We start from the raw sequence: 11,860 nt of genomic DNA, 5'->3' as shown, positions 1-11,860 counted from the left end.
ATGTAGAATACAAATAATTTTTAAAACCTTCAGTTTTGAAGAAATTTAAAGTTATGATTTGAAGATTCCAAGATTCAAAAACACATAAGAGATATAATATTGTGAGTGGCTATTGCTCAATTTTCCCTCGATATATATGTAATCACGGACAGTGTTGACGGATGTTGCTTTTATAATATTGGTGTGTCAGTTCTTGAGTTAAAAGATTGAGTTAAAATTTTTTCTATATAGACAGACAAATCATATTTAAAAATCTATCTCATTTAAAATCTAATGATAATATGAATTACTACATCCGTCCTTAATATAAGAGCTTATTTGACTTTTAATTTGGTCATAAATATAAGATCTCAATTCACTTTGTCTTTTATATTTATTCATTTTTTCTAAAATAGTCATTATAATAGTTGCACATATTAAATGTTCCATCAAGTGGTAGTTTTAACTAATATGCGTAATTAGTAAAGATATTCTAGTAAATATAACATTTATTATTTATTACAAATATCTAACTCAACTAATTTCTTTAATCTCTCTAGATTAGTCATCTAGATCTTATATTAAGGACCGGAGCTAGTAATTTGTATTATTACAGCACTACTAAAAATACAATTGAGCTACTGAAGCCATTTCTCTCAAAATATAACAAAATTATGGGTATAAAAGGCAACACATAATTAAGAAAAGGGTAAAACATGCATTTGGTTATTTATATTTACATCAAGTTTCATTTAATCATTTTAATTAGTCCTTTATGTTTATAAAGTATATTTTTAGTTATTTAATCTTAATACTATTAGTTTATCTAACAGAAAATACCAACTCATTAAACTTAAGTGATAATTGTTTCATTTTATTTTTTTTTAATTTACATGACTTAAAATATAAAGATATATTATTTAAAATATTAAAATATGAGTATGTGATGATGCCTCTGTCATTAAATCACTCAATTAAACTAGATCCTAATTAATTTGTAGTTTAGGATCGACCTAAGTCATTACTTCCAAAGAGCAATTATGGGTTTCTTTAGGTAAAAATTTAGGTGATAAAAAATGCAACAAAATGGACCTAAACTAAAACGTAAAATTCTAATTTTAAATGCAAAATGTAAATGTCCTAAAATTTATGTGAAAATTAAATTAAACTAAATGAGTGCAAAGGCAATTTTTTTGGAGGGATTTTTTTAGAGGGAAAAATTAAAATGATAAATAAAGAAAATTAACTAGAAAGCAAAGAAAATTAACAAGTAAAATTGAGAAGTTTCTCTTCAAGTACGGTAAAGGAAACAACTTAGAATTCACATAGATTTAACCTTCATAACCTTAATAAGTTAATTAAACCAAAGGAAAGTGATAAGAGAGTGGAATTAATAAATTTAATCACCTACTTGAAACAAAGAGAACCCTCAATTCCAAAAACCTTTAAACCGTTAGAGAACTCATAATGATATAAGGTTGGTTAATTAAACGCATTAAAACCAATGACAAATAATTTAAATTAATTCTAGAAATTATACTTGGGCTTATCCAATTAAACAACTAGATAGTTTATCAACTCAATTAAACAATTAAGAGGTAAAAGAAGCCAAATTTTGCAATTCAAACCATATTGATAATTAAATCTATAATGAAAACTCAATTATAAATTCAATTAACAATGCAAAGGTCATAAATATAAATTCCAGCAAGTGTCTTAGCAAAAATAAAATTCAAATATCAATCTAATCTAAGAATAAAGATGACAATCGAGACTAAATTGTCTCACAAAATTCCAACTTAAAATTATTTAAAACTAAATAAAGTTCTTGAATTAAAAAGATAAATGGAACATTACTCTCTTATGGTCTTCAAGTGTTAGCCCAAAATTCAAACCTCATTCATGCTCCTCCCAAGTTGTCTTCCTAGCAAGCTTAAGCTGCAATGAAAATTATCCTTCCTACTTCAAGGTTGTCAAAAGCCACGGCCATGAAGAATAGAGAATGAAAGATGATGACGACGTGGATAGTAAGTGGATCCTTGCGCAGGGGGAGAGACGAATGTGAGGGGAAAACAATAATTCAATTCAAGATGAGCTACATGACGTGAATGAGGGGAGTATGTGACACTGCGCAGGAATGGAGAAGTGAATAATTCTTTTGACCAAGAGGCGTGAGCGTGATCAATGACTATGGGATCTCAGAAAAGGAGTGCTTGGAGGGATTATTTAATGGAAAAAGGGAAATTTTTTGTGGATCCAAAGCTCAAACCTATTAGTAATTAATTGACCCACTTGATATTAGCCATTGGATTGTGTTTAAATTCTAAGAAATAATCTTGCATCACTAGATTTCCTATATACCCTTTCTTAACCTACAAGGATTTAAGTGCATCAAAATTAAATATTAGATATGCACAAAAATTAGGCAGGAAATTGCAAAACTTTCTAAAAATAATCTTTCTAAAAAATATGAGACTTGTTTCCAAAGAAATAGGAAAAATTAATTTCAAGTAAAAAAATAGGAAATCACAAAATATTTATATTTTTAATCCAAAATCTCAATCTTTATGAAAAATCCAAAATTCAACCAATTAATCCAATAATTCATAAAAATCTAATTAAGGTAAAAATTGTCATTTAAATCCTAAATTAATGTGGGATAACATGTATAAAAATTGGGTTTTATCAGTATGCTTTGCTAGCATTTTATTTTAGATTCATCACTTAAATTTGATGAGTCAGCATTATTTTCTATTAAATGATGTGACTAATTAGGAGAAAATGAATTGACTTGCATTTCATATATACGCAAGAGGCTTATCTGAAAGTATACATAGCAATCCTGTATACATATAATAGAATTAGTTTTAAACAACAGAAATATTAATCTATACTTCACACCCCCTGCAAGCTTGAGCATGGATATTTTTCATGCCAAGCTTGGAAATGAGATCATGGAAACATGTGGGATGAAGGGGTTTGATGAAGACATCATCAAGCTGGTCTGCAGAACGTACTGACAGAAGATGAATGATTTTGGCTTGAAGCTTCTCAAGAACAATATGGCAGTCAAATTTAATGTGCTTGGTTCTCTGATGATAAGTAGGATTAGCAACAATTTGTAAGGCAGACTGGTTGTCACAATAGAGAAAGGTAGGATCAAAATGAGATATGCTAAAATCATTTAACAAATATAGAAGCCGTTGAACTTCACATGTGGTAGATGCCATAGCACGATACTCGGCCTCTGAGGAACAACAAGAAACAATTGATTGCTCCTTTACTTTCCAAGAGATGAGGAAAGAACCAAGGAAGATGGCATAGCCGATTACATATCGATGGCTATCAACATAGCTTGCCCAATCAGAGTTGCTAAAAGCTTTGAGTCTGAGATTAGAATTAGAGGAGAGAAATAGCCCAGCACCTAGAGAAGACTTAATATATCTCAAGACCCCTATGAGCAGCTTACAAATGTGTATCCCTAGGTGCTGACATAAACTGACTGAGCTGTTGAGTAACAAAACTCAGGTTTGGCCGAGTAGTAGTAAGGTACTGGAGTCTGCTAATAAGCTGTTTGTAGGATTTAGGATCATCAAGTAACACTCCTTTATCTTTAGAGTAGTGGCAGGTTTACAGGCTAAGTAACCTGTAGCCTCATCAAGTAACTCAAGGGCAAATTTGTGCCGTGAAAGGAAAATACCATCTTTTGTTCTAGCAACTTCAAGGCCTAAGAATTAGCGAAGGTCTCCAAGATCCTTAATGTTGAAGGCTTGGTCTAGCTGCTGTTTAATATGATTAATCTCAGCCATATCATTATTGACAAGGACAAGATCATCAACATATACAAGAATAACAATGAATGAAGTAGATACAGCTTTTGAAAAAAAAAAAAAAAAAGAGTGGTCAAAAGCAGATTGAGTGTATCCATATGAGACTAGAGCATAAGAAAGTTTTAAGTACCACTGTTGACTTGCTTGCTTAAGCCCATAAAAGGATTTTTGTAATTTGCAAACTAGATTAGGTTTAGTAGCAGAAAAACCTTTCAGTAGGTCCATGTAAACCTTTTCATAAAGGTCCCTATGTAAAAAAGCATTGTTGATATCAAGTTGATGAAAATGCCAATTTTGTGCAGCAGCAATAGATAGTAACAGCTGCAGGGTGGTCATTTCTGCAACAGGAGAATATGTATCAAAATAATCAGACTCTTAGTTTGGGTGTAACTTTTTGCTACTAATCTAGCATTGTATTTATCAATTTCACCATTTGTTTTTAATTTTGTTTTGAAGACCCATTTACAACCTATGGTCTTTTTGCTAGGTGGGAGAGATGTGAGAACCCAAGTGTGGTTTTGTTCAAAAGCATTAATTTCTGCAGTCATGGCATCTCTCCAAACTAAATGTTTTACGACTTGATGATAAGTTTTTGGGATTAGAAATAGTAGAGACAGCAAGAACAAAATTTTTATATACAAGAGAAAGAGAGGAATATGAAAGAACAGAAGAAAATGAATACCTAGGATTACTTTTTGTTGATGATTGTTCAGTAGCAAAGATGAGGGCACAATGGTAGTCATGTAGATATGAAAAAAATCGGGAAGGCTTAGGGTCTGATACCATGTGACTAATTGGGAGAAAATGAATTAACTTGCATTTCATTAATAGAAAAGTCATATATACACAAGAGGATTATATGAAAGTATACGTAGCAACCATGTACATATAACAGAATTGTTTTAAATAACATAAATGTTAATCTATACTTCACAAATGAAACTAATGATGTTAAGATTAAATGACTAATAATACACTTTATAAATTAAGGAATTAAAATGAAACTTGATACTACCTTCTATTCTTAATATAAGAGTTAGTTTGACTTTCAATTTGGTCTTAAATATAAGAATCCAATCTATTTTGTCTCTCATTTATCTATTTTTTTAAGGTAGTCTTTGTAATAATTACATATGCTAAATGTTTCATCACATGACACCTGATTAGTAAGGGTATTTTAAGGAAAATAACACATATTTATTATAAATAACTAATTTAACTAATTTTCTTAATTTACTCAAATTAGTCTACTAGCTCTTATATTAAGGACTGGAGATAGTACATAATTAAAGGATAAACGTATGCTTTAGCCTTGAGAAAGCTACAAAAATTTAATAAAAAGTAAAAAATAAAACTACTATAAGAAACTCATTAAAAAATATGTGAAATTATAGGGATTGCATATTAATTCTTTAATTCTTTCTTGTAGTAATTGGTATAATATCTGTCACCAAAAATAAGGAACAGAAATTAATCGAATTAAAGCAGAATAAAAATTCAAAGACACTTGATGATCATCTCTTAGAAATAGATGAAGGTAGGGGAGCAGTCCAATATTTCTTGACGACAAACAGAAGTTTCTGGCGTTGAAGAGGCCCATCTTCATGGTCAACAATTTGACTCTCCCACTCCATTCCTTCTACCAGTTTCTGCACTTTTACTATAATATCCACATCGTCTCTGATAATTACACTTCCTTCTGGTCTCAGAATCCTATCCATTTCTAGCAAAATATCCTCCATCTCACATCTACAGGTAATAATTCAAACCCAAATGCAATCTCAATTCACTCTTCATGAATCACAATTTCTGAGTTTAATTTCAAAGGAACAAGAGTAAAACAATACACTCACACACACATACACACACCTGTTCTCGTAAAGACCAAATACAGAATCAGCATGAATAAGATCATAAGTTCTAGGATAAGTAGACATTGCTTCACACCTGCAAACAAACAAGATTCAAAGGCCATGAGCTTACAAGATTTGGATTTATAATTGCAACCAACAATCACAATATTGGATTGAAAATTCACAAGCTACATTAAAAAACAGGTTAAGATGGATTCAGCATCTTGAGCATATTTTCCAAGTGCATTGAGCACCCCAATATTTTATGTAGTGCATCCAGCATTTTGATCTTATTTTTTTCATGCATTCAGTACTCTAATCTTATTTTTAGTACATCCAGCAACCTAATCTTTAGGTATTCATGCAACTAAAAAAATAACATCCAGGTGCTAGACACTCCAAAAAATAATATTAGGATGTTGGATGCATCATAAAAAGGATCAAGATACCTGAAAAATAAAATTAGAGTGTGGGATGTATCTTTATCCTTTAAAAAACACAGAGAGAGAGAGAGAGAGAGAGAGAGAGAGAGAGAGTTGATTGAAGCTAACCAATCATGATAGGTTCCGATCAATCCTCTTTCAAATATGGCGCCAAGTGTGTTAACCTGAGCCTGAGGAGGAACCACGTTCATGACCCAAACGGGATCTTTACTTAAAGCAGCTGCGAAGCCACCAAGATAAGCGTTCATGTCTAGGAAGTTACGATATCTGGATTTACCAATCTCAGTGTTCACTTGCTTGTAATAAGAAACTCGTTTCTTCCACACTTCAGAATCTTCCTTGAATGTCTCTGCACTGATTCCTTCTATTGTTCCCTTATAAATCCTTGGAGGAACATTACTTAATCTTTCAGGCCACTTCTTCAATACGCCACCTGCTGTCTCCTCCTTCTTCCTTACCTCCGGCAGACGACTCAAACAAGTTTCCATGTCTGTGTACCTGAATTATGGGACACCAAATCATTTCACAAGTGAAAAAATCATTCAAATATTTGTGGGTCAATGATACACAAAAAGACGGTGATATTGATGGAGATGTCACGCATATGATATATAACAAGTTGGATGATTCAAATGGAAATAAAAAGGCTTCCAGAATTATTTATGATGGGAAAGTACCTAGAATAATTTTAAAGGTAAGTGTTACTGGAACTGCAATAAGATTAGCAATACTATATGGTAATAAATGTTGGGATTTAAAGGGACAGAGAGTATAAAGTTGAGGTAGTGGTGTTGAGTCGATGTGTGGTGATATAAGAGAAAAGAAGATTCATTAGCGTAATGAACATATATATGCAAAGAGTTGTCATGGCATAAGAATATGATAGAAAATTATTTGAGGGGGTTCGAACATTTTTAAATATCTCTATTTATAAGTCACTTCTAGAAAAAAAATTATTTCTAAATATAAATAATTTTTAGGATAATTAATGAGCTTTTTCTAATGTTACTCTTGTTGAATTAATAAATACAGAGAGAAATAAAGTAAATTAGTGATAGAAAATACAAAAAATATTTTTGATACCTTCTTTAATAAGGACAAATGTGAAAAAATTATTAATTTAATATATTTCTTTATTTGCGGGCTTGGGATACAAGTAACTTATAGATAAAAACAAAGTGACACATTTAAATACAACTGTTGAATTAGATACCAATGGGAAGGATATATCAAATAGTATGGAATCCTTTGAAAATAAGGATAGGAAGAATGAAGAAAATATTCAATGAAATTATTGAACAAGATGTTTTAACTAACAATATATAAAGATTTGATCGTTAATATGATATATTGGTAACGTGTGATTCATCTAGTTAACCCCATCTCATTAAGGTTATTGTTTCAAAACCTTCAAAAAAAAAAAAAAACTGTGCACAGAATAAAGGAGGAGTTGCGTACCAGGCGAGGTCAGGAATGGGATTGTTAGAGGGACAGAAAGAACGATGAATGGGTTTGCAGTGAAAATGGTTGATAGGCTTTTGCCAAATGGCGATATCACCCTTCTCCACCACCTTCTTCCAACACAGGCTTATCGCTACCCTCTCAATACTCTTCTGCTCTTCCTTCAGATCCTCCTTTGTTCTCTCCCACCCTTTCCAGTGACTCCTCCAGTTTATGGGTGGACCCGACAGGATCCAATATCCACCGGGTCGCAGAACCCGATCCACTTCATTCAAATACATCCCATCTATATATACATGAATAGTACATCAGAATGTCTCTCATTTTATGTAGAACTTTGGGAGTATGAGTCATAGGATTCATGACGTACCGTAGTGGGCCCAGGGGACGAGGCAGCGAGAGCAGTGAGCAATGTCGAAAGCCCTAGAAGGGAAAGGGAGCCTCTTGGAGGCCAAGACTCCTATGAGAGCAGGGACTCCTCGTTCAAGAGCGAACTGAACTTGTGCCTCGTGCGTGTCTCTTGGGGCTATGGACACTGTTATTATCCCTCGAGACATCAAATACGCTCCCCAACTCGCTACCTGCATTTCCCCCCAAAGTTTTAAATATATGCACATACATGCCACTATTATCTCTTTCTTATAAAGTCATCTGATTAGTCAGATTTGAGCATATATTAAAAATCTCCAAAAGATTTTTTTTTTTTTTTTTCATTTACACAGGTTCAAACTTGAGAGCACGTACTTAAATGACCAAAATTTCTTTTACTGTAACTAACACCTGTTGGTCATGCCACTGCTATTAAAATTCATATTTATTTTCATTAAAGTTTAGGTGAGTTGGGTTCTGGTTACTGGAGCTCGTCTCAAATTTTTCTTATATATTTAATTTTGGCACAATTAAAGAATGAGCATTTATATTATTGATAATTAATTCGCGTATAGCTATTAAGTAGATTCGTGGATCTGTAATTACTATTCAGACAAATTCTTCATAGGAGAAAGAAAGGACATTCATCTAACCAAAAGTACGGCTTTGCTGTGATCAAAGCTTCACAATCTCCTCAATCCCATCTAAATTTGGGATCTGGTCAGACTATTCAATGTATCATTGTGTAAGTAAACCTTATTTATTTATTTGTTATGAATACTGATTTGGGTAAAAGCAGAGAGGGTATAACTAAAAATTTATTTCTGTTGTCAAGAAATAAATTTCACAAAAACCAGAAAACAAAATAAAATTAAAGTGGATAAAATTAATGCTTTTGTCTTTTAAATTTACTTATTTCTTTTTTTTTAATATATATTCAATTATTCAATCCAGTTTTTGGCTAAATGCAGATACCCATTTTAGCTTGCCACCTCAGACTAGAAAATCAAAAAAGAATTTTCTGAAAAAACATTTTAGGCAGGACCGGCCAACGAAAGAGGTGGCAATTCTGATAATATGTGAGATATCATGACAGATAAATACTCTGCATGTCTTAAATATAAGACATATTATATAGTGTAATTTACATAACAAAATGAGTCTTATATTTAGAGTAAGAGGAGTAATAGTATTTATAATGTTTTCTTATTAATCAAAACATGTACTAAACCCGGGACTAATATTTAATTTGTTTTGCACTGAGGTGAGTCGCACTCTTATACACAGTGCAATTTTTAATTAAATTTTATAGAGTATATTAAATAAAAAAATTTATAATCAATTAAATTACAATAGAAAATATATAAATTAATCTTGCACATTGCTGTCCCGAATCCCAATTTGAATTTTAAGTGCCAGAGCAAATTTCATTTCAAAAATATTTTCTACTTATTTATTTGAGGGAAAAAACCACAGTAAAGTGGTTTTTAATTCGTGGTTGTTTGGAATATTATGAAATGAAGAAAACGACAGGGAAAGCATACCCCACAACCAGTGTCCAGGGCGGTTCTGATGGAGCCATCTCGGAGATCGATCAACTTCCCGATATCATCAATGTACGCGTCCGCACCATTAGGAAACATGGTCCCTCCCCCAGGGAACCTAAACCGATCACCCTCGTACCGGACCCAATTCTGCACCGCCTTCTCCACCGTCAGCTCCCTGTGAGGCACATTAGCGTACCAAACCACGTCACGGCTCTCCGGCCACGGAAACGGAATCTTATACCCAAACGGCGCGGGAATACGACACTTAAGCAACTCCTTCTTCTCCGGGCAATGCCTCTCTCTGTAAATCACCCTGCTCCTCGAGTACTTCAACGACCTATCGCGATCCTCGCACGGCGTGTACTCGCTGTACTCGACGCCGCAGCGAGGGTAGTGCTTGGCTGGTTCCGATGTCGGAAGTGAGGCATTGTGGAGGGAATGGAAGTTGAGGGTATTGGGCTTGGGATAACATGGAGTACGTCTGAGGGCAGCGATGGTAGTGGCGGCGGCAGCGGCGGAAGTGGTAAGCAAGCCGCCTGGTTGATAGGCTCCGACGAGGTAAGAGACGATGCAGAGGAAGGCGACAAGAGAGTAAAGGTTGAGTCTGCGAGAGAAGAAATGGGGTTTGGAGGGTTTAGAAGTTGGGTGGTAGGGTTCCATATTGGCTTAGAAGGAGATCAGTGACATGCCCAAGAAAAAGAAGAAGATTTGATATTAATTTCAGATGACAAATTAGCAAAAGCAGGTAGATGAAGGAGAGAGCATTGTGGTCATGTAAGGAAATGCGCGTAAAGAGATATATTATGTCAGTGTAATTAAGCATATTAAATTGGAGAACTAAGGGCTTTGGATTTTCAGAGATCAGGTCACACACACATAAAAGTAATATTCTCTCACATATAAGCATAACATTTGTATTTGTCTAAAATTTTAATGTATTTTTTTCTATTTATTCTTTTTCTCACTCATCTTTATAAATGAAGGCGTATTTGAAAAAAAAAAAGTCACTTTTTTTTTTACTTATTTATTGGTTTTAACTAGTTTTAACCAATATTTTAATATACGGAATATAATTATTTGCTACTTACTCATATATATTTAAATGCAAGTTCTTTGTAATATATTTAATGCTTGTTTATTCTTATTTAATTTTTATTAAAAAGAGAAAAAGAAGACAGAGATATATGAAAATGATTTGTAAATATTTATAAAGAGACTAAGAGATATATTAAAATGATTTGTAAATGTATATATAAAGAGACAAAACTTTAATAGGGAAAAAAATTAAAAAATTTAGTCAAATTAATATATTTCTTGGTATGTGAGAATGTGCTATAAGTGACTTATATCAAGGATGAAAGTGGTATATGCCATTACTTAAATAATTTTAAAAACAACATTTGTGCTTTATGATGATACTTAAATGAATGAGATATTCAGCTTAATGCTCCAATTAACATTCTTATCTACAGTTAAAACAAACAAACAACATTTTTTTTTTCCTGGAACATGTAGTATCCCCTAACTGACAGTTAGAGACTAATTCTCTTAAGATGTAGAGATCACTGAAGTGGGTTTTGCCTTTCCCAATAAAGTCTTTTTCATGGGCATGGCTTAATTCGGACCCATGACATTATGTTTAAAACATCCAGTCATCTATCAATTGTGTCCGGCTTTGTGGGTCAAATGAACAATTAAATGGCCGGATGAGATTGGGCATCAACAAAAGTATGAAAAGCGACCTAGGATAAAGAATCCAAATTCGCGTAGTATGTGTGAGCTGGCAGCTTTGATTAAGGAGAAAGTATATTCAAAGCAGGCCACAGTGTGGTGAGGGTTGAATTTGAACATTAATTCCATTACCATATAAGGTGCCCACTAGTTCTACCTAATTTTTCTATTTATTTCTACCATTTTTTATATAAAAAAAATCAATCTGTTGATTATTGAAACTTCAAACTCAAAAGTTGCATTTGGTTAAAAATAAAAAATAAAAAATTGCATTAAGAAGTTAATATTCGTGAATTCTGTTCCACTTCTAATCCCAAACTGTTAGTATCTGCTCTTTGATAATTTGTTATATGCATTTGGATTTTTTTAAAAAAAGTATCTGGTTACCATTTGTAATTTTTTTCCTTGGTAAATGCTCTGATTTTTCTTTGAACTAACTTGCTTGTGACCATACTAAAAACAGGTTGGTAATAAATGAGATTGTCCCTTATAGTGCTCAGAAGCCAGAGGGCGAGCCTTAATATTCCCGCCCTCAAAAAGGTCAATCCTCTCAAGTTCATGCATACAATTATATTCCTAGAAAGTTCATGAAAAGGCATATAATTAAAATTGAGATTCATGTAACATATTCATCCTTATTTACTATT

At 32.8% G+C, this 11,860-nt stretch overlaps 1 protein-coding gene across 1 annotated transcript; it reads right to left on the bottom strand.

Annotated features, from left to right (window-relative positions):
* Nucleotides 1-5,323: 5,323 nt before the first annotated feature.
* On the bottom strand, nt 5,324-10,142 carry LOC114761114 (probable methyltransferase PMT15). The gene is made up of 6 exons (XM_028950432.1): nt 9,480-10,142; nt 7,937-8,147; nt 7,564-7,852; nt 6,214-6,603; nt 5,679-5,756; nt 5,324-5,558 (listed from the first exon to the last, which is right to left on the bottom strand). The coding sequence occupies exons 1-6, from the start codon at nt 10,140-10,142 to the stop codon at nt 5,324-5,326; spliced, it is 1,866 nt and encodes a 621-aa protein (XP_028806265.1).
* Nucleotides 10,143-11,860: the final 1,718 nt, after the last annotated feature.

The sequence above is a fragment of the Neltuma alba genome, unplaced genomic scaffold, assembly GCF_004799145.2.
Source record: "Neltuma alba isolate B1F8T4 unplaced genomic scaffold, ASM479914v2 tig00011083_pilon, whole genome shotgun sequence".
Lineage (NCBI taxonomy): Eukaryota > Viridiplantae > Streptophyta > Magnoliopsida > Fabales > Fabaceae > Neltuma > Neltuma alba.
Note: the sequence above shows the minus strand (reverse complement) of the source record. Positions and strands in the feature narration are given on the sequence as shown.